This window comes from Sorex fumeus, unplaced genomic scaffold (genome assembly GCF_029834395.1).
Source record: "Sorex fumeus unplaced genomic scaffold, SorFum_2.1 ptg000013l, whole genome shotgun sequence".
Taxonomy (NCBI): Eukaryota; Metazoa; Chordata; class Mammalia; order Eulipotyphla; family Soricidae; genus Sorex; species Sorex fumeus.
Window position 1 is genome coordinate 27,294,543 of NW_026606070.1, and position 22,358 is coordinate 27,316,900.

Here is a 22,358-nt window from a genome sequence, read left to right on the forward strand (position 1 = left end):
ATACACAGTTACAGAATTGTTTATGATTTGGGTTTCAGTCATATAATGTTCCAGCATCCCTCCCTTCACCAGTGTACATTTCCCACCACCACTGATCCCAATTTCTCTCACCCTTTCTCTCTCTCTCTCTCTCTCTCTCTCTCTCTCTCTCTCTCTCTCTCTCTCTCTATCTCTCCTCTCTTTCCTTTTGACCAGCCCTTCTTTTAAGGAGACAACTTTATTCAGTTAAAGGTTACTGACCCTTATTCAGTTAAAGGTTACTTATCTTCCAAATTTAGAACTTTCGTCTACCTTGCAACAACTCAGAAGGTTTTTTTTTCCCCTTCTTTATCAGATCCTCCTTCCCTCCCTTTTACCTTTATTTTTCCCTTCAAGGAATAATTAGAAAGAAGTTACATCTACCGTTACGAGGCAAGAGTTATGAAAAATAAAAGCGCAAGAAAGTGAATTTAGCTGGGAAAGGATCAGAGAGAGATGGAATGAGATTTCGCTTGAGTTTTCAGGAGGAGGAGAGGGGTGAGATGAGGGAATCTGGGGGCGAGCTTTACTCACGGCAGCCACCAGGTGGCGCTGTGTACATCACAGTCACTGCCCGGGGTGGGTTAGGGGTGGAGGGAGGCGGGGACTGGAGGGGGTGGGGGCGCGCTTTCCTCTAGGTACAGGATGTTTGCTAGACAGATGTTAGAGGATCCTGAAGTCCTTCTGGGGACAACAGCAAAGATAAATAAATAACCAAACCTACCCTGGTACTTGTCCCTGCGCGTTTAAATATTCTGTGACTTGTTTTAAATGGAATCCAGACGCGGTGCAGGATTTAGACGGCACCGATGTTAGCCTTGGCTCAGCCCTGAGAACACACTTTCCGCCTGCGCATGAGCTCAGTGAGAAGTACAAGTTCTTCCATCCTTAAAAATAGTAATAGCAAGGATGTGGGGGTGGGGGGGGGTGGGAATTAGTAATAGGGTCTGGATCCACTTTGGCTTTCTTGGGGGGAAAAAAGATGGAATGGAAAGAAGTTAATTTGCTGATCTGGACAGACTTAATTTAATTTTTTATTTATTTTGCTTTTTGGGTCACACCCGGCAATGCTCAGGGGTTACTCCTGGCTCTGCACTGAGGAATCACTCCTGGCTGTGCTCGGGGGACCAGATGGGATGCTGGAAATCGAACCCGGGTTGGCCGCATGCAAGGCAAACGCCCTATCCGCTGTACTATTATTGCTCCAGCCCTGGACAGAACTTTTAGGAGCGGATTATGGCAGACAGGCATCTCGAGGCTGCTGGCCAGCGAGGTTCTTATCCCCGGAACACGTGGGATGCCGCTGGTGCTTGTGTTTCTGTGGCTTTGATAAGCGCCGGGGGAGGGAACTTGCAGATCGGACTTGGGGTCTGGCCCTTGTGAGGACTTCACTCTACCACCATTGCTGTCCCCAGCCCTAGGGCAGTGGTTTCGGGGAATACAGGGATGGAGTGTAGCATTGCTGTGTTTGCTCTGAACATCGCCCATCTCTCCACCTCTGTACAAGATGTGTTCACGTGGTGCCCTTCGGGGTCATCATAATAGCCCTTATTTTTTCTCTCCTGGATTGTCACTCATCTGATACTCGCCTTTGTCAAGAGTTTCTCTAGAGTAGTACAGGGGTTAAGGTACTTGCCTTGCACACGGCCAAGTCCAGTTCAATCCCCAGCACCACATATGGTTCCCTGAGCACAGCCAGGACTGATCCCCTGAACACAGAGCCAAGAGTAAAGCTCCAAGTACCTCCAGGTGTGGTCCAAACCACCACCACCACCACCCCCAAAAATCACAAGAGTTCCGCCATCCCTTCTTTATATTCTGAATTTCCAGTGAGCCTGGCAAAAAAAAAACAAGGAGATATAGGAGCATGAACAGAACCAGACAGCTCTGAGGCCTGTAGATTCTCCAACCATAGAACTTGGCTTAAAGCTAACTGGCCTCCTCCTCCTCCTCCTCCTCCTCCTCCTGCAGCTCACTTGAATATTAGATTAATCATTGATCACTCTGGGGGGTGGTGCGATGGTACAGAGGGTAGAGCATTTACCTTGCACAAGGCCAACCCAAGTTCAATTCCCAGCATCCCATATGGTCCCTCGAGCACCACCAGGGGTAATTCCTGAGTGCAGAGCCAGGAGTAACCCCTGAACATTGCCAAGTGTGACCCAAAAAGCAAAAATTAAAAATAAAATCGTTGATCACTTTGGCTTTCCTCTGTAGGAAATCACATACCAAAACCACAAATCTGTTCTGCAGGGTTTTGTTTGTTTTTGTTTTTGTTTTTCAGCATAGGTGTCATTTGTTGATTCCATAGTGGGTGTTCAAGGCCCCTGTCAGAGGACCGGGGAGGTGGCTCAGAGACTGGGTCTCATACTTTACATGCAGAAGCCCCAGGGCCAATCCCCAGCACCAGCCACTTGGGGCCCAAAGCACCAGCCAGGAGGAGGTCGAGAACACTGCCAAGGGGGGCCCAAAAGAAAACCAAAAAAAAAAAAAAAAAAAAGAAAAAGAGAAACTTATTCAAACCCTGGCAGCACACACACACACACACACACACACACACACACACACACACACACACACACCAAAAAAAAAAAAGAAAAAGAAAAAAAGAAAAGGAAAAGGAAAAAGGTCCCTGACAGAAAATCAGGCTGAAAGTTCTCCCTGGCAAAGACAGGTGACTTGGCTACGTGATGCGACTGGAATGCAGAGGAGGCAAGTAGAAACCACGAATGTGCAGGTCCACAGAGACAGCACAGGGACTAAGGCACTCACCTTCCATACAGCCAACCTGAGTTTATGATTATTTTTTTAACTTTTCGGGCCATACCTGGCGATTCTTAGGGGTTACTCCTGGCGCTGAACTCAGGAATTACTCCGGACGGTGCCGGGGATCAAACCCGGGTCGGCTGCATGCAAAGCAAACGCCCTCCCCACTGTGCTCTCGCTCCAGCCCTGCAACTTGGGTTTGACTCCCAGCACCCCATATGCTCCCCATCACCCCACATGGTCCCCTGAGTCCTAACAGGAAGGATCCATGAGCTCAGAACCAGGCATAAGCCCTGAGCACTGCCCAGCGTGGCCAAAGGATTTGTCGATAGGTTTTCTCAAGGCCACACCATAGACGCAAATCACATGCTTTGTGCGGTTTCGGGCCTTCAGAGGCAGCTTTGTTCCCGAGGGCCCCCACGTCTCGGAACACCCGTGCATCCTTCTCAGAACAATCCCTGGAGAACCCCTGCACTTGGCCGCCGTCCTGCCCAGTCAGCCTACAGGCACGCGGGGGTGGGAGTGGAAGTTGGAGTTCTGCCAAGGCCCAGCCCAGCCCCCTGGGCTTCCAGGGCCCTGAGGAAGCTTAGTAGGGAGGGAGACCAACCCAGAGCTCGGCGATGTCCCGAACATGTGCATCCAAAGCAGAGAGTGTCAGATCAGGGCCAGAAACCCATAAAGCCCAGTTCTGCACCCCTGCACGCTGCTGACGAAGAAACCTGGGCCAGGACCCGAGACACACGCATCCTCCTCGCCCAGTGGTCTACGGGGAAGGAAGCGCAAAATATATTTAGAGCTTTCAAAACCTCAATTGTTTGGCACATTCTTACAAAGGGAACCAATTGTAAAAAAAAAAAAAATACCCCCAGGGATTTAGAAAAAATATTTTTTTGAAGTCAGCGTTTAGTTCTGTAGATGAGTGGGAAAGAGCTTCCATGCGGGTCACTTCCTCTCTGCTTCAAGAAATTAATCGTGCTCTGCTGGAAATAGCCTGTCGCAAGAGGGGAGACTCCGCGTCCCTGGAACGCTGCCGAGGCCAGGAAACTTTCCAGCCCTGAACGGAGCCTGTCCCTTTCCCAAGACTCCAGACCATCGAGATGACCCAGCAGTTCTCAGCGGGGGTTTCACAGGTGGCCTCGAGGCGGTCGCAAATGGAAATCCAGAGAAAAATCATTTCTTTATCCGTGCCTTGCTGCGTTCAAGAGATGGTGCAGGGCTTCGAAAAGGAGCCAGGCTCCACCCGGCAGACCAGCAGACGGCATGCTGCCTGCTCCTCCCTCGACTGAGAGGCTGAGATCGCAAGCCCTGGCGGTGGGAGCTGGCAGCAGTGAACATACTAAGTACCCAGGCAATGAGCCGACACGACTCTTTCCAGATGTGCAAGCTTGCCCGTGTTGCCTTTTCAGAACTGAACCCGCAGTAATCGCGTGGGGTTACTTGCATCTGTACTAACGTTTAAAGGATTGAGCTGGGAAGATAGGGCAGGGCTAAGTTGTTTGCTTCAAATGTGGCCAACCGGGGTTTGATTACCAGTACGGTACTACTAGGAGAGATACCTGAGCACAGAGCCAGGAGTAAGCCCTGAGCACTGTTGAGTGTGGCCCCACATGCATCAATTTTTTTTTTCATTAACAGGCCAGTCACAAATAATGCAGAGTCACTGGTAAATTTATCCGCATGTGACATGATTTGAAGGAGCAAATCTCAAATGAGTGATTTTCCCTTCTTTAGTTTTTTTTGTCTAGATGTGAGAATTCCCAGAGCATAGTTCAAACTCATGCCGGCGGCAAAGGGGGTGCAGGTGCATCTGATCCACTGCTTCTGTTTTTGGTTTTTGTTTTGTTTTGTTCTGCTTTTGGGGTTGCACCCGGCGATGCACAGGAGTTACTTTACTTCTGACTCTGCACTCAGGAATTACTCCTGATGGTCCCCAGGAGACCATATGGGATACTGGGAATGGAACCCAGGTCGGCCGCATGCAAGGCAAACGCTCTACCCACTGTGCTATCGCTCCAGCCTCTCCACTGCTTCTTGACCTCTTCCCACCAGGGTCCCCTTCCTGTGCCCCTTGTATTACCCCCACCTCCGCTTACACAGTTTTTCCTTGTGTCCTCCTTGGAATATCTGGAGGCTCGATGGCTGGTCCAGAGAGTCCACGGGAAGGCCTGACCACACAGGCGAGGCTAACGGTGGGCTTGACCCTGTGCCCTCCCTTGCAGGTCCTTCCATCGCGACACCCCCCAAGGACATCTGGAACGTCACCGGTGCCCAAGTCTACTTGAGCTGCGAGGTCATTGGAATCCCCACCCCCGTCCTTATCTGGAACAAGGTGAGTGGCCGGGAAGCCAGGAAAATGCCCTCATGCCTGCTAGTGGTCATCGCGTGGAATCCTCGCTGCATTCACGGCCCCTGGGCCCTAGAGTGGGGTGCCTGATGGCCTCTCCCAGACACCGCACTGCTGACTGCAGGACAGTCTTAGCCCCCATCCAGATCCCCAGCATGCCCTCCTGTTAGCCACGCAGAGCAGGGCATTTTGCATCTGAAAAACTCTTGTTCTTTAAGGGCCAGAGAGATAGTACAGTGGTTAGGGCGTTTGCCATGCACACAGCCAACACAACTTCAATCCCCGGCATCTCATATGGTCCCCCAAGCATCGCATGGAGTAATTTCTGAGTCCAGAGTCAGGAATAACTCCTGAGCAACACTGGATGTGACCCAAAAAGCAAAAATAAAAATCTCATTCTAGGGGCTGGAGCGATAGCACAGCGGGTAGGGCATTTGCCTTGCAAGCGGCCGACCCGGGTTCGATTCCCAGCATCCCATATGGTCCCCTGAGCACCGCCAGGAGTAACTCCTGAGTGCAGAGCCAGGAGTAACCCCTGTGCATCACCAGGTGTGGCCCAAAAAAGAAAAACAAAATCTCATTTTTCAGCTCTCAGGAGTGGGCACCTGCCAGGGCTGCCAAGTTCCCTCCCGAAGCCAGGCATCCTCCACCCCAGCACTACTGACCTTTGTTTCCGGGACACGCCCAGCAATGTTCCGGAAGTCCTGAGCAGTGCCAGGGATCGAACTCAGGGCCTCACACATGCCAGATATGTGCTCCACTTCGAGTCACATCCCGGCCCACACTGACTGTTTTGGATCAGATTTTTGTCATTGTATTATTTACTTTCGTTTTTTCATCATGATCTACAAAGCTATTGATAAAAGAGTCTTAGACATTGTTTCAACCCCAAACTAACCACGAGTGTCAGCACCCTCTGCTCTCCCCATCCCCACCCCATCTCCTTAGAGAACTTTTTTTTTTTTGCTTATTATAGTTTGTGTCACACACCTTACAATGGCTTTGTCTCCTATGGGCATGATGCAGTTGCCTTGCCTCTGAACTACCGTGGTGCCTTGATTAGTGCCCTTATGTATATTGCCTGTCGCTTCCTTTCTCTGCCAACACCCTCTCATCTTCTTCCTGGGCATCTTCATTTCTTTTTTTTTTTTTTTTTTTGGCTTTTTGGGTCACACCCAGCAATGCTCAGGGGTTACTCCTGACTCTGTACTCAGGAATTACTCCTGGCGGTGCTTGGGAGACCACATGGGATGCCGGGCATTGAACTAGGATTGGCTACATGCAAGGTAAATGCCCTACCCGCTGTACTATCACTCCAGCTCCGCATCCTCATTTCTGTAACTCAGAGTCAGGGATCGGCCATTGTTTAATACCTTCCCTTCTTTGGCCTTGCTACTCGTATTTTGAACCAGAACAATCTTGGTTGTGGATACACACTGCACCCTGTAGGATGGATAATAGCATCTCTGGTCTTGTCTACACACTAAGTGACAGTGGTGCTCACCCCCCAGCAGTGACAAAGACATCCCCAAGGGCATATGCCACAAAATAAGCACTGGCGGGGCTGGAGCAATAGCACAGCAGGTAGTGCATTTGCCTTGCACGCAGCCAACCCGGGTTCGATCCCCAGCATCCCATATGGTCCCCCGAGCACCGCCAAAAATGATTCCTGAGTACAGAGCCAGGAGTAACCCCTGAGCATCAGCGGGTGTGACCCAAAAAAGAAAAAAGAAAAAAAAGCACTGGCAGGAGTGACCCCTGAGAACAAAGCCAGGAAGAAGCTCTGAGCACTGGCAGTTGTGGCCCAAACACCTCGCCCCCAAAAAGGTTCTGTGTTGTATAAAAGTCCTTAGGGGGTTCTCTTGAAATGTAGCTTCAGGGATCGAATTCCTCCTGCTTCTATAGCCACTAGTGCTTTCTGCTGTTAGTTGTTGGGGGCACGGTACAAGCGTGCTCAGGGCCACCAGCATGAGCCTGGCACTTGCAATCTGACCATTTGGTCCAATTACTAACACTTATCAGTTTGCCATCCTGCAAGAGAATTCAGGAAGATCTTCTTGTGGCTGAAATAGAGGACATAGAACCAATAGTCTCATTAGTGGAAAATAGATTGAGTGCAAAGTGATTATACCTTTACTTTGTTCTAAGGGATAGTTATTTACTGAAGAAAGTAAGTACAAAAATGTATGTGTACGGGTAGGGCGTTTGCCTTGCATGCAACCAACCCAGGTTCAATTCCCAGTATCCCATATGGTCCCCCGAGCACGGCCAGAACTGATTCCTGATTCCGGGTGTGACCCAAAAAAGAAAAAAAAAATGGATGTGCAAAAATTCAAAAAAGGATAGTGTGGAAATTACTAAGTATGATCTAATAAAAAGTCGGATGTACATCCTGTGCTATTCTAGGATGTAATCACTTCCAAGTTGATGATGAATCACTGCCATAAATGTCCTATTGTTTCACAGGTAAAAAGGGGTGTCTCTGGAGTGCAGAAGACAGAACTCTTGCCTGGTGACCGGGAAAATTTGGCCATCCAGACCCGGGGTGGCCCAGAAAAGCATGAAGTGACTGGCTGGGTGCTGGTGAGTACCACAGGTTGGCAAAAGATTTCACTATTTAACACAGCAGGTCTGGAAAAGGAGACCAGGCCATTGCCTGGTGCTAGTCCTTGTCTCTCTCATTTGGCAGCCACAGCTGGCTGTGCTCGGGACTTAATCCTGGCTCTGCACTTAGGGATCATTCAGGCATGTGGGATGTCGAGGACTGAATTGGGGCTGGCCACTGCAAAGCAAGCACACTGTGTTCTCTCTCTGGCACCCCGTGTTTTTTTTTTTTAACCTATGCAATGTGACCAAAGGTTATATGACATTTTCCGATTATCGATTCTCCCAGCACACCAACTGGGGTAGCTGTTTAAGTCTCCCATAGAAATAGGACATGTGCCATTTCTAGCAGTGTCTTTGCTCCAAAGCCCTTGTCCATCTTCGGGTGCTTGTGAAACAGTGACCTTGAGGCCACTGGACAAAGGGAAGACCACTATGGAAGAACTCAATCTTTTGGTGGGTTTTATTTTCCCCCACAGGTGTCCCCTCTCAGTAAAGAAGATGCTGGAGAGTATGAGTGCCACGCGTCCAATTCCCAAGGACAGGCTGCGGCATCAGCAAAAATCACAGTGGTGGACAACATCCAAGACATACCAGTGAAAAAAGGTAGTTAATCTCACCACATTTAAACGAGACTGGTGCTCCTGTTCAATAAGGAACAGAACCGGGTATGAAGGTATCAGACAGGCCTTAATTAAATTCAGTAATGTTAGGGTCTCAAGTATGCCATCACAGCCCAGACAGATCACAAGTTCCCAAAGCACTCAGGTGGGTGATGGAACGCAATTATTATGACTTAAATACTTTTACTCTATCTATCCTCCACGTGAGAGTCAAAACTGAAACTTGACTGGGAGGGCTTACGTATTCCATAACTTTCTACCTACATGGCATTTTTCCTGGGTATTGTGACTGTTCTATTAAATCCCCATTTAAAAGGAAATGATTGTAGGCAATTCTGATCCTTCACTTTGAGCTTTTGTAAGAAAAAGCTGGAAAGGAGAGTATATTGGCAAGTACCCAACTCTTCACTGTCAAAGGGGTTCCCAGTAAGCACCATCCTGCAGTGTCGGAGCACGGCTGCTTTACATTTATATAGTTCTATTACACTGATGTCGAAATTGGCTTTCCCTTAAGTGAAAATGAGACCAAAATTTATTGTCGGCGTTTGTCAAACCATTCTACTGTGTGGATCACTCAGCTGTGGTATGAAAGGAAGAAATAGCAAGACTGTTTGATCAAAGTCTTTTCAGCCAAGATGCGGAACAAACAGCAGGAGCTAAGAGTCAAGTCGGTTGTTTGCCATCTCGGTTCTGCTAATAATTATTCCTCCACTTCAGAGTCTGATGGAGAGCAAGTCCCTTTGCCTCTCTATAATGTGCTCTTCCATTTGACTGATAGGGCAAATCACTTTCCACATCTGCAATCCTCTGTAGATCAAATCCCAAAGAGAAGTACACCACATCACTGAAACAATTCCAGTCCTTTCTCCCCACATTTTAACACCTTTGTTTACTCAGAAACACTATACCTGAAAATTAAAATATCAACTATAGGGGCTGGAGCACAGCGGGGAGGGCGTTTGCCAGGTTCAATTCCCAGTATCCCATATTGTCCCCCGAGCACTGCCAGGAGTGGTTCCTGAGTGCAGAGCGAGGAGTAACCCCTGAGCATTTCCGGATGTGACCCAAAAAGAAAAAAAGAAAAAATCAACTATATCCATCTATTAACTTTTTTTTTTTCAACAGGTCTTGGTGCTCAGCAGTAAAAATGCAGAATATTTTAGTCTCCACTGCTAAAAGTACCCCTGGATAACTTCGACCCTTGTTCTTAACCCAATAACCCGTTTCTTTTGATCCAGTCCTCTAACATTTTAGTTGTAGTCATTGTTTTTTACAGAGAGAAATATGAAATAAAGATAACACATCAAGTCTATCTACAAAAATTTATTGTTTATTTACAGAACAAAGGCATGCACACAATTAAACAAAGCCAATAAAATGCTTTTTCTTGCAACAGAGTACATATTTGTAATTCTTTTCCGTCATGGAAACTAGACACAAAAGATATTTACAAGTATCTTCTTGAGAGTCCCTTAAAAGAGCTAAACACTCATCATCCGAGGGGCAATGCTCATAGACATCAGTTCCTGAAACAACAGTTTGCACGCATATGGCATTCGGACCAAGGAAATCTGCAAAGAAACAAAGAAAATGCAATTAGTAAGGCTATACCAAAATGATCCCACTTCTCTATCCCAGAGAAAAATAAAGATTTTGTTCTATAAAAGATGAATAAATGAGTGGGCTGACAACGCTTTTCCGGTTACTCTGGCTTTGGGCGCTTCTTTCTCCCAACAGGTGTTTTACTCTTTCTGTCAGACACAATTTCTATTCACCAACCTCAATTAAAGGTCTAAGAAAAAGTTCACAGCTTAAAATTCCTTGCACAAAGCGTTACTATTTCCAGAAGACAAACACTCGAGAAATTACCTCGCTGAAACTGGTTTTTAGGAAAAACAAATTGTTGGGCTGGCGTGATAGTATAGTGGGTAGCTCATTTGCCTTACATAGGGCTAAACCCCCAACAAAAATTAAGATAGTTACTTAGTATCTTTATTATTTAACAACAGTAACATCTTTAATATCTTTTGTTATGCAATTAACATCAAAGTGTTACCTTTTTCTACATTTAAAATAGGACTCTTGAAGCCATAGAGACAGTAGAGTGAGCAGGGCACATGCCTTACCCCCAGTACCCAAAATGGTCCTGTGAGCCCCCAGGAGTGATCCCTGAGCCAAGAGCCAGGAGTAAGCCCGGAGCACTGCCAGGTTTGGCCCCAAAACAAAAACAAGCAAACAAACAAACAAACAAAAAACCCCTAGGAATCTTTCAGAAGCATGCAATTAAAACTGAAAATGCCATGGGCCAGAGATAGTACAGCAGTGGGTAGGGCGCCTGCCTTTCCCAAGATGGTCTGAGCCCAGCCATGAATGAATGATCCCTGAGCACAGAGCCAGGAGTAAGCCTTGAGCAGAGCTAGGTATGGCCCCAAAAGCAAAATAACCACCAAAAAGAAACAGTGAAAATGCCAACGTGTTTCACCGCACTAATCAGCATAATCACACCATCAAAGTTATACGCTCAACAAGTTGCCGCACAGTGTATACACACCTGGGTTTTATTGCGACAGCCCCTGCACTCGTATGTGTGGGTCCTGGTGTTGGCAATAGCCATTATTCCACAGAGGTTGCAGACGTGAACCTGGTAAGGATCTGATGCTTCAAACAACCTTTCCCTTAAGAATTGGGCCGCCCCGTGGGCAATCTGACAGTCCCGTTCCATCTCCCCGAAACGCAGACCACCATCACTGTTGAGGGAAGAACAAACAGATTATCCTCTACTTACTTCCTCTGTCACTATCGCTGTGACTAAAGATAAAGGTGAAGGATGATAGTAGCAAAGAAGAACTAGGCTCTTGATTTATGTTTTTTTCTGGGGGGGGGGGGGGGGGGGGCGGGGCACACCATGACACCATGGCCACTAGTGCTGTTAGCTGGGAGCTAGTTGCTACTGGCAAGGGACCACTTGGGTGCTGAGGATTAAGCCCAGCTCTGGCAGCTTTTTTGGCAAGAGGTGGGGTGGGAGGTGGGTGGCAGCAGTACAGGGAACTGAAACCCAGAAGGCTCTTTTTTTTTTTTTTTTTGGTTTGGCAGTATTCCCTACCACCAGTACAGTGCTCAGGCAGTCACGCCTAATGGTGCGTAGGGACCAAACCCGGGCCTCCTGCATGCAAAGCATATGTCTAGCCAACAGATACAACCTATCTGCCTCATATAATTAAGTACAGAGCTGATACTGTCATGAGTTTACTAGAATTCAACTCAAAATGAACAATCGAAGAGTCAATCTGAATAACGCAACTTCTCTGTGAAAGCCCCCCAGGCAGTCGACGCTGTGTGCAATATTAAAAACAAATCACAGGGCTGGAGTGATGGCACCACGGGTAGGGCATTTGCCTTGCATGCAGCCGACCTGGGTTCGATTCCCAGCATCCAATATGGTCCACTGAGCACTGCCAGGAACAATTCCTGAGTGCATGAGCCAGGAGTAACCCCTGTGCATCGCAGGGTGTAACCTCCCCCGCAAAAAAAAAAAATCACCAACATATCATTGGTCATGGTTTGGAAAATGCTAAACAAGCCACAACTGAGCATCTATTGTGCCTTTATTGTATGAACTACATCACCCGCTACAGAAGAAACAAGTTTCCCTTTAGGTCCACTAATAAAGAGGGAATTATGAAGTGAGAATCGTATCAGTTAACAACCCCTATATAATTCAGGGCTGTCATGATCACTGGCAGCTGCTAGAACCATAGAGACACTCTGATACTGGAAGTATAAAATGCTACCTTATGGAACATTAGTGCAAAACACTCAACCCCTAAACCTCATCAAGCCTCTAGATCTAATTTATTATTTGTAAGAAAAATAGAAATGGACAGCACAGGAACGTAAGCAGCAAATCCAGAGTCAGAAACCCTCCAAATAATACAGGTTCTTCAACAAATACACATCAAGAAAAAATAAAGCCAAAGCATGACATATTAAAACAAACATGCAAGCACAGGCACAGACATAAAACCCAAGACACTGATTAACTGCAAAGCATGGGTCTTGTTTATATCTGAACCAAGAAAAAAAACCAAATCTTTTAAAAATTAAGCAGTCATAGTGCAGCAGGTCGAGCACTTGCTTGCATGCGTCCAGCCCGGGTTCGATGCCCAGCACCCCCCATGTTTCCCCTTGCCTGCCAGGAGTGATTCGTGAGTGCAGAGTCAGCAGTAAGCCCTGAGCACAGCTGGGTGTGGCCCCAAATGGGGGGGGGGGGGGGGGAGACAGACAGACAGACAGACAGACAGACAGACAGAGACAGAGAAGAGAACAAGCACCTGGCAATGAACTAATCCCCTGCGCCAGACCTACTGTGGTAGAAAAGCCAGTGAAGCAGCCAGGGACCCAAGGGTGGCTCAAAGGCAGGCACGTGCCTCGCAGGAAGATTTCCCACGTGCAGGAGGCAAGCTGGCACTGCCATCTGTGACCGGGCACCACAACACTGAGGGACCTCTGGGCACTGTGATCAGGTATACAACCCCAGGTTCTCACAGCAACAAAAAGGGAGGGAGGGAGGGGATAAATGCTGGGCCAGCAAGCTAGCTCAAGGGCGAGTGCGCATGCTTGCCCGGAGAGCCCGGGTTTGCTCCCTGACAAAGGGCGCTCCAGCACCACCAGGCAACTCTCTGGCAACGCACCAGGAGCAGCCCTTGAGTACCGCGTCACGTGGCCCCAGATAAAAGTAGAGAATAAACACTAGGTGCTGGAGCAATAGTACAGCAGGCAGGGCACTTGCCTTGAATACAACCAACACAGGTTCGATCCCCGGCACCCCATTTGGCCACCCAAGTACTCTCAGGAGTGATTCCTGAGCACAGAGCCAAGAGTAAGCCCTGAGCATCACCGGGTGTGGCCCCAAAACAAACAAAAAATGAAAACAGGCCAGAGCAATAGTCCAGCAGGGTAGGGAGTTAGGCTTGCACACAGCAGACCCAAGTTTGATCCCCAGCATCTCATATGGTCCTCCAAGCACTGCCAGGAGTAATTCCTGAGTGCAGAGCCAGGAGTAACCCTGGAGCATCGCTCGGTGTGACAGAAAAAGCAAAAAAAAAAAAAAAAAAAGAAACAGAGTAAGATTCCGAGGTCCAGCCTTACAAGTGTGAGGCGTCAAATGCGACCCCAAGAGTCACTACACATGAAGCACAGCCCTGCTGCCCTGCGATCAGGATCCCTAGTCCACAACAGGGAGGACCATGTAGTCCCCGAGGAAAGGGCACGGCCCCAGAGAGCGCACCTGAAACACTGTGCGAACAACAAAGCCAACACCTACCCTAGAGCCAGGAAAGGACTGTGAGCCTCAACGAGTGGCCAAATGAGTGCCCCAGATGAGTAGTGACAGGTTTTCCCGAGATCACCACCACTAAATGTACAAGCACAGCCACCACACATGGGGGTGGCCCCTGGTCACTGCCGCCCATCAGGGGAGGGGTGAAAAAGGCCAGTTCTGAAGGTCATCAGCGACAAGGCAGCTCTTACCGAGATCGGCCCTCCATGGGCTGCCTGTTAAGGATCTGAATCGGGCCCCGAGCTCGAGAGTGAATCTTATCATCCACCATGTGTTTCAAACGCTGGTAGTAAGTTGGGCCAATGAAGATTTGGGAGGTGATTTTCCGGCCGGTGAACCCATTGTACAGGACCTGAAACAGAGTTTTAAGCACAGACTTGTAAGTTCAGGCCACATTTGCGTATGTGCCAAATGTGCTATATATTTTGATTAAAAAAAATAATCAAAACAGGTGAAGCCAGTCTACAGTCAGGAAGCTGAGACAGTCGCCTTGGCATGAGGGTGGGAAGGGCTGTAAGAGCCCGGGAGGCATCTCCACAGCAAGGGCTCTGTCACTTTGCTGGAGCCCCAGGGAGCAATCACTCAGGGACAATTTAGCGAGTAGTACATTATACCTTGCAATGTACTTGCAGATCTGGTGTGTTAGTACTTCAATAAAAGGTTAGATTTTTTTTTTTTAAAGAATAGAATCATATGGGGGTGGAGAGATAGTACAGCAGGTAGGGCTTTTGCATTGCATGTGGCCGACCCGGGTTCAATCCCCGGCATCCCATATGATCCCCTAAGCACTGTCAGGAGTGATTCCTGAGTGCAGAAGCTGGAATAATCCCTGAGTATCACTAGGTGTGACCCAAAAAGAAAAAAAAAACATGAATAGAATTATATGCACAAAACATATACACGTGACAAATGACAAATTACTACTGGAAAAGTAAATGTACCTCATTTCCTCTGAGATGATAGCCATAGTCGGATAAAAGATTAGAGATCTTCTGCACATTAACAGCATCATTGAAAGGTGTGGCATCCCCAATTTCACCCTTGTTGGCTGAAACCTTAAAAAGAAAAGCTCTTTTTTTAATAAAACTACTTATCTCTATCCCCCCTTAGGAATCTATATCCATAAAAGCATGCTCAAAAAAAATTCTATAGCACTAAAGATTTCTCTCGTAATTTTATTTTTTAATTGAATCACAGCGAGATAGTTAGAAAGTTATTCATGACTGAGTTTCAGTCATATAATGTTCTAACACCAACCCCTTTACCATACTGAAGTACTTAAACTTAAAAATCCATGAAGAGGGCCGGGCAATCGTACAGTGGGTAGGTTTCTTGCCTTGTCCACAGCCAACTCAGTTTGACCCCTGGCATCCTGTATGATCTCCTAAACCCCACCAGGAGTGATCCCTGAGCACAGAGTGCCAGTCGTGGTACAAAAACAAACTAAAATTCCATTATGAAGAATTAGAGACACTGAGAGACAGCCTGGCAGTCAGGGACTTTGCAGGCCGAGGCCCCTGGTTCGAACCCTGGGACTGTATGGCCAAGATAGTCAGTGCCAAGCAAGGCCACTGAAGCCCTGAGAGGTCCCTGCACCACCGGACTGAGCAGCTTGACATCCAACAAATGGCCAGCCAGAAGAAACTGCCAGGCCTCTGAACACAGCTAGGGAGGCCGGGGGAAGGGGACTGTGGCATGGTCAGCTGCTATCCTGCATGGTTCATTTCATTAACACACCACACGAAGACACTAGAGCAAATTCACTTTTCCAAAAACTAGTGCTTATAAACCTTCAAACAGAAACCAAGGAGAAAGCGCATTGGTGCAGGCGGTAGGGAATTTGACTTGCACATGGCCGACCCAGGTTCAATCCCATGCACCCCATATGGTCTCCCCCAAACTCCACCAAGAGTGGTTCCTGAGTGCAAATCAAGGGGTAAGTTCTGAGCACCATCAGGTATGGCCCAAAAGCCAAAAACAAAAGAAAAATATCACACTAACTTTCCCCCAAAGCTCCCTAGTTTAAATATAAGCGCAATCTCCTACCATCATTTACATGAAACATAAGTCTGAAATCTTTATTAATAAAAAAAGAAATCACTTACCTTTCCTTGAAGACATTCAATCAAGTGACCAATAGTCATACGAGAAGGAATGGCATGAGGATTTATAATGATATCAGGAGTGATTCCCTCGCAGGTGAAAGGCATATCCTATAAGGCAATATTTAAAAAAGAAACTTCAGTCACTGAGCGATGGAACTAAAACTGACGCCTATCAATACATTTTTCCTTCCCACACGGTCTCATACATGAAAGGAACATGTCACCTGTTATCAGCGAGCCAACATTCCTAGACGCATGACCTTTCCTGTCCTAAATCCAGTTCAACAGGGTATGTTCACAGACTTACTCAAAACTAAAATGTCCTTTACTGCCTTTCAACTCAACAGTTCAAAAGAAAAGGTTTAATAAAATCCTCAGGGTTTAAGGCCTTACATGCAGCTGACCCTGGTGTGATCCCCAGCACTATATAAGATCCGCCAAGCATTGTCAGGAGTGATCTCTGAGCACCACCAGATGTGGGCTTACCTCTCCCCCACAAAAATAAATTAAAAAAGGTCAATAAAACAATGGATTAGCTGAAAAGACATCTGAACTCCTATGCTCACTGCAGCAGCGTTAACAACAGACAAAATCTAGAAACAACCCAGTGTCCGAGAACTGATGACTGGATAAAGAAACTCTGGGTCAGTGGGATGAACAAAGTACAGTGGGTAAGGCAAGCAGCTGGCCTGGGCTCAATCCTCAGCACTACACATGGTCCTCCAAGACAACCTAGAATGATCCCTGAGCAGAGCCACGATGAAGCCCTGAGCACTGCCGGGTATGCCCACACACACAGACACACACACAAAATAAACTATGGAACATCTACACAACAGACTACTACTCAGTAATAAGAAAAGTTGAAATCATGCAACTGCTACTACATGGATGGATATGGAGAGTATCATGCTGAGCGAAGTTCAGAGGGACAGACACAACAATCTCGCTCTTTTGCGGGCATTAAGAAACAACGCAGGGCTCCAACAAATGCTAACGGGCAACAAAAACTGAGAACTGGTTTTATTAGGAAGCTTCCCACAGGGGAGGGAGGGGGGAGGAACGGATAAGGAGGGGGACACTATGACAATGGTGGGGGGAAGTGGACACTCTGAGGTGGGTGTGGTACTCTTGACCATGCTATGCACGAAAGTCTACCATTAAGAAGGCTGTAAAGGACAAAACAAAACTGGGTTGGGACAGAAGAAAGAAAAGCTGCCTACCTCTTGCCTATACTGAATGCCACAAGTACCCTTTTGGCCGTGCCGACTAGCAAATTTGTCTCCAATCTGCGGGATCCTTACGGAGCGGACCTGGATTCACAGAAAAACAGGTTAGTTCAGGTGGTCTGGTTTACATCCACTACACAGAGAAAACATCCAAGTTAACTCACCCGAATTTTACAAAATTTGTATCCTTCCTGGTTGAGCGTTACCATGACCTGGTCCACAATACCCGTTTCACTCGTCCTGAGGAAAGTGCTACAATCTCTCTTGGTGTAGCGTCTGTTGGTGCTCTCCAGCTCATCTTCATTTTCAGGCAAGGTGACTGTTTTGCCTATAATGACATCGTCTCCGGATACGCGAACTCCGGGAGCTATCAAACCATCATCATCCAGCTTGTCGTAAATGGCATGCCTCATTCCTGCAAGGAGACATGGAGATTCCTGAAATAATCCTACCACTTAGAGAAGGATTTTGCAGTCAGCTGTGGGGCCCTCCCCCTGCAGTGCTCAGGGGACGATGAGGTACCAGGCACTGAACCCAGGGTCTCACATGAAAGAAAGGGCATGTCTCTAGCATTTGAATTAGTTCCCTTGGCCCTGTAAAAAACTATTTTAAAGGTCACGTTAAGTCCAAGTGCGACTGAAAACCTAATAGTTAAACCAGTTCCAAATCAGTTTCACATCCATGAGTACTTCTAATACCATGAACCATACCTAGTAATAAAATTGATGTCTTTATCCCAAATATCACTGAGTCCGCTGAGTGAGGGACAAATGCCCTACCCACATGTACTACTGTTCTGGCCCCGGTTTTTATTTTTATTTATTTTTCCCAGTTTTTATTTAGACACTGTGATTTATAATACTGCTAATGCCTGACTGAGCATGGCAAAACAACTCTCCATATGCTGGATTAGTGGATTTGTGAGTTGCCATCTTCTGGTCCCTTTATTACCTGAGAAAGAAAGAATACCTATGGACTCTAATACACAAATCTTCCCACAGAAATCAGCTATTTCTTTTCGTTGTTTTTTTTTTTTGTGTGTGTGTGTGTGGGGGGGGGGGTCCTGTTATTTTTTTTTGCAAAAGCCAAACCCAACAATGCTCAGTGATTACTCCTGGCTCGGCACTCAGAAGTTATTCCTGATGGTGCTTGGGGGAAAACAGTATGGGCTGCCAGAAATCAAACCAGGGTCAGCCATGTGGAAGGTAATATACCCGCTTATACTATCATTTCAGGCCGTTGTTTTTTCTGTAGCTCTAATTCCATTGGACACTAATTCACTTTTACAGAGAACCACCCACAGGAAAGGGAGTCCTAGGAAGACACTTAAAACAAAAATTTTACTTCAGGCAATACGACTAGAATTCAAGACTTGCAATTACCCTATTTCTCTGGGAAATATTACCACTGCATACGGAGATTTTTAATTGTGAAGGTAATAACCAGGGGAGAAAGTTCCCATTTTTCTAGAGCAAACAAAAAAGCACTAAGTAACCTCTCATTACTTAGCTGTTAAATGTACAAGAATACTGTGGTTGCACCATAAGGATGGAGTGTTTCCACGCATGTACATAAATGGTACAGGACACAGGAGGCACGTCCCATGACATCACAGAGCTTCTCTCATTTTCCTAATACTGTCAAGATCTACCAAGGTGGAAGGACTTTAAAACTCCTGCTACTACAATATTTTGAAAAAATATTTGCAGTCCTATGTTCATTATAGCACTACAGTCCAGTTCTGGAAACAACCCGAGTGCCCAAGAATAGACGACTGGATGATGAATCTGTGGTATATATATTTAATGTATTTTTGTTTGCTGGTTCACTCCAATTGGACTGGAGGTACTGTACGAGGTGACAAAGATTGAACCTAGGCTGCCTGAGTGCTAGGAAGTACCCATCCCACTGTACTACTGCTCTGGTCCATAATGTTTTTTTTTTTTTTTTGAGGAGGGTTTCTTGAGCCATACCATTGGTGCTCAGGTCTTGGCTCTGTGCCCAGGGGACCATATATGGTTCAAAGTTAAGTGTCTTATCCACTGGACTATCACTCCAGCCCTTTATACACACACAATGGACTACTACTCAGCTGAAAGAAAAGATGAAATCCTGCAGCTTGGGGCTCTGTGGATGAAACTAGAGGGTATCAAGCCAACTGAAATTAGTCAGAGGCAAAGGATAAATATACAATTATCTCCTATTCAGGACACACGAATACACGGACACACACACACACACACACACACACACACACAACACCCATAGAAAAGAGACTAGCAAATGGCCAATGGCAACAGACCCTGAGAATAAGCCCACAGAATTGAGTTTACTAATACGTGCATGGGAGGGTGGGAGGGGACACTGCGTCCCTGTGGAGGGTGGGGTGCTGTAATACTGCATGTCTGAAACTGTTATTAACATTATTATAAGTCATGGTATCTAAATAAAAACTGGAAGGAAGAAATAAAAATAAAAACTTGGGCTGGAGCAATACTATAGTGGTTAGGGCACTTGCCTTGCAATCAACCAACCCAGAATCAATCACCAGCATCACCCCGCAGGAGTGATCCCTGAGCACAGAGCCAGGAGTAAGGTCTAAGCACTGCCAGGTGTAGCCCAAAAACAGACAAGATAAAAATAAAAAACAAAAATTGAACTCCTTTATTTATATTAAAAAAAGAAGAAAATAAGAAATGCATATTAAATTCTTGCCCCTCGATGTAAAGATTTCCGGCAGCCCACACATTTCCATAAATGAGAGTTCTAAGAATGACGTGACATACTCCCCACCATATGGCAAAAAAAAAGTGGGGGAGGAATAACACCCAGAAAAGTCCATTAGGAAGGCTGGGGCAAGTTAACTCTGAATTCTGTAACTTGAGCGTCAGCATCACTTACCCTGACATGTTTCACGTGTAGGCTTCTCAAAAACTTCTTCCTGATCAAATCCTTTCTTAGACTCCTGCTCTTTATATGATCGATAAAAAACAGACCTAAAAAAAACACAGGGTTATAAAGGTAACTTCTATTTTCTTTTAATACAGGGCCCAATATAATATTGGATGGGTACTTAGGAGGCAATTTAAACCATGTATCTGGCACAGAGTTAACTGCAGTAAGAGTCAAATTAAAGGTTGGAGTAATAGTTCAGTGGGGAAGGTGTTTGCCTTGCACGCAGCTGACCCGGGTTCGAGTCCCAGCATTCCACATGGGCCCCTGAGCACTGCCAGGAGTGAGTCCTGAGTGCAGAGTCAGGAATAACCCCTCAGCATCACCAGGGGTGACCCCCGCCACCCCCCCCCCAAAAAAAGAGTCAAAGTTAAGTCCTAAACACTTCCACCCAGGCCACACATGTGGCATCTGACCCAGCGTCCTAGCACAGTCCACACTGCACGCCAGAGTCCAAGTCCAACCCCCATGACACCTCCCAGAGTCCCCCAGCATCTGCTCAAATCTCTCTCAGGACGTTTGGAATGTAAATGCTATAAATCAGCTTCAAATGCTCTAAATCTAAGTGATCCAAGAGCTATAAACCCACCTTTGGGCCTATTCTCAAACAGAACATAAAGGGAGGGGAGGGGGGAGCGGGGAAGCCCAGAGAGCATATCTCTTCTAAGGTCCTAGTTTTCTGTAACCAATATTCATACACCGTGAACTTTGAGATGAACTCTGAGTCGGTCAATAAAATATTCAAACTGAAGCATAATAGGAAAAAGCCTCCAAAAGAAAAAAAAAAAGCAGTGATCTTAATAGTAATTACTTACAGTCCTAAGATCATGGGTTTATTTTTTCCCTTTAGACATTTTTGTATCATCTAAATGAAAACATATTTGCTGACCAAAAAAGAGGGGCTGAAAATATGAAATACTATGATCTGAAAACCCTGAGACACACAAAGTAGCATCTTCGGGCATCCAAACACCAGCCAGGCCTCCTGCTTTGCACTGTGGGACACAGATGACACCACACTAAGCTACAGAGAGACACAAACTGTGTGAATGGAAGCAAAAGATTATTTTTACAAAAACCTCTCTCCTATAAATTTATTGGAAGAAACAACAACAACAAAAAAAAATTAAGGGCTGGAGAAATAGCACAACGGGTAGGGCGATGCCTTGTATGCATCTGGCCCGGGTCTGTCCCCAGCATCCCATATGGTCCCCCACGCACTGGCAGGAGTGATTGCTGAGCATAGAGCCAGGAGTAACCCCTGAGCACTGGGTGTAACCCAAATACAAATCCAAAATATTTTTAATTAAAATATCAGTATGTCCAGCACATCTGTTCTTAAAATGTTGTAAGAAGCCAACCTGAAAAAGCCTCTGTCTACAGCTGAGCGGTTCATGATAACAGAATCTTCTTGGTTATATCCAGTGTATGATGCAATGGCCACAATTGAGTTGATACCTGCAGTGAGGACATTAAGAGCATATATTGAAAGTGTCAGCTAGAAAACCAAGACAAACTGCCACCCTTTCTTTAAAATCAATTTTATGCAGGAGCCAGAGCAATCATACAGCGGTAGGATGCTTGCCTTGCATGCAACCAACCCAGGTTCGATCCCAGCATCCCATATGGTTCCTCCCACCCCCGAGCACTGCCAGAGGTTAATTCCTAAATGCAAAGCCAGGAGTAACCCCTGAGCATCGCTGGGTGTGGCCTCAAAACAAAACAAACAAACCCCCAGACCAATGCACCATTCTTGTTCTCCTGTATGTGTAGAGAGGGGTACACAGTGTTAACAAGTAGTGGCAGCTGTGTGGGCTGAGGACAAAACCCCAACCCGGGCAGGAACGGATCTGGAGGGAGGTGTGACACACATGCAAAGCCAGCCCTCCTCCCTGACTTCCCATTCCTGAAACACCTGGCTGCTGGCTGCTTAGAAAGTTTCCCACGGGCTACTCTAGATGCTCGAGCCCCCAGCAGCTCAGTGCAGAGTTCGGGAATGGGTTTTCTGTCAGGTTTTTGTTGCTGCTGTTTGGACCGCCCACTAATGCTCAGGGGTTACTCCTGGCTCTGCACTCAGGAATTACTTTTGGTGGTACTCAGGGGACCCTATCGAACCTGGGTCAGTCGCGTACCCTACCCACTATACTATCTCTCCAGTCCTGGGAACGGGTTTTCTAGATTTTAGGACATAAATTATCGTTTGAAGGCACACTGAAGTTAACAGACAAGTTTTGTTTGGTCCAAAGAGGGTCTGGCTTATTCTTAACTTGAATTCATTATGATGATCACTGAAACCTCAGGTGCTAGGGAAATAGCTCAGCAAGTAAGTGCACATAAACCATGCGGAAGGACCAGCACCCTATGGTCCCCACAACGCTG

The 22,358-nt window shown here is 46.7% G+C and overlaps 2 protein-coding genes across 3 annotated transcripts in view; one reads left to right on the forward strand and one right to left on the reverse strand.

The window, feature by feature from the left end:
• Positions 1 to 9,752, forward strand: part of IGFBP7 (insulin like growth factor binding protein 7) — a 76,140-nt gene extending 66,388 nt beyond the window's left edge. The window contains exons 2-5 of one of the 2 annotated variants that reach the window (XM_056111246.1): positions 5,004 to 5,113; positions 7,595 to 7,711; positions 8,212 to 8,338; positions 9,481 to 9,752. In XM_056111246.1, the coding sequence (XP_055967221.1) occupies positions 5,004 to 5,113; positions 7,595 to 7,711; positions 8,212 to 8,338; positions 9,481 to 9,500 (374 nt within the window). In that variant the 3' untranslated portion in view covers positions 9,501 to 9,752. Of the gene's footprint in view, positions 1 to 5,003; positions 5,114 to 7,594; positions 7,712 to 8,211; positions 8,347 to 9,480 lie in introns of those variants that run through there. The other variant, XM_056111248.1, reaches the window with a different exon arrangement.
• POLR2B (RNA polymerase II subunit B) overlaps positions 9,664 to 22,358 on the reverse strand; it is a 38,806-nt gene continuing 26,111 nt past the window's right edge. The window contains exons 17-25 of the mRNA XM_056111245.1: positions 21,341 to 21,437; positions 19,929 to 20,023; positions 17,192 to 17,442; positions 17,022 to 17,111; positions 15,799 to 15,906; positions 14,635 to 14,748; positions 13,885 to 14,045; positions 10,907 to 11,102; positions 9,664 to 9,926 (exon numbers count right to left, since the gene is read on the reverse strand). Coding sequence (XP_055967220.1) covers positions 9,837 to 9,926; positions 10,907 to 11,102; positions 13,885 to 14,045; positions 14,635 to 14,748; positions 15,799 to 15,906; positions 17,022 to 17,111; positions 17,192 to 17,442; positions 19,929 to 20,023; positions 21,341 to 21,437 — 1,202 coding nt within the window. The 3' untranslated portion in view covers positions 9,664 to 9,836. The remainder of the gene's footprint in view (positions 9,927 to 10,906; positions 11,103 to 13,884; positions 14,046 to 14,634; positions 14,749 to 15,798; positions 15,907 to 17,021; positions 17,112 to 17,191; positions 17,443 to 19,928; positions 20,024 to 21,340; positions 21,438 to 22,358) is intronic.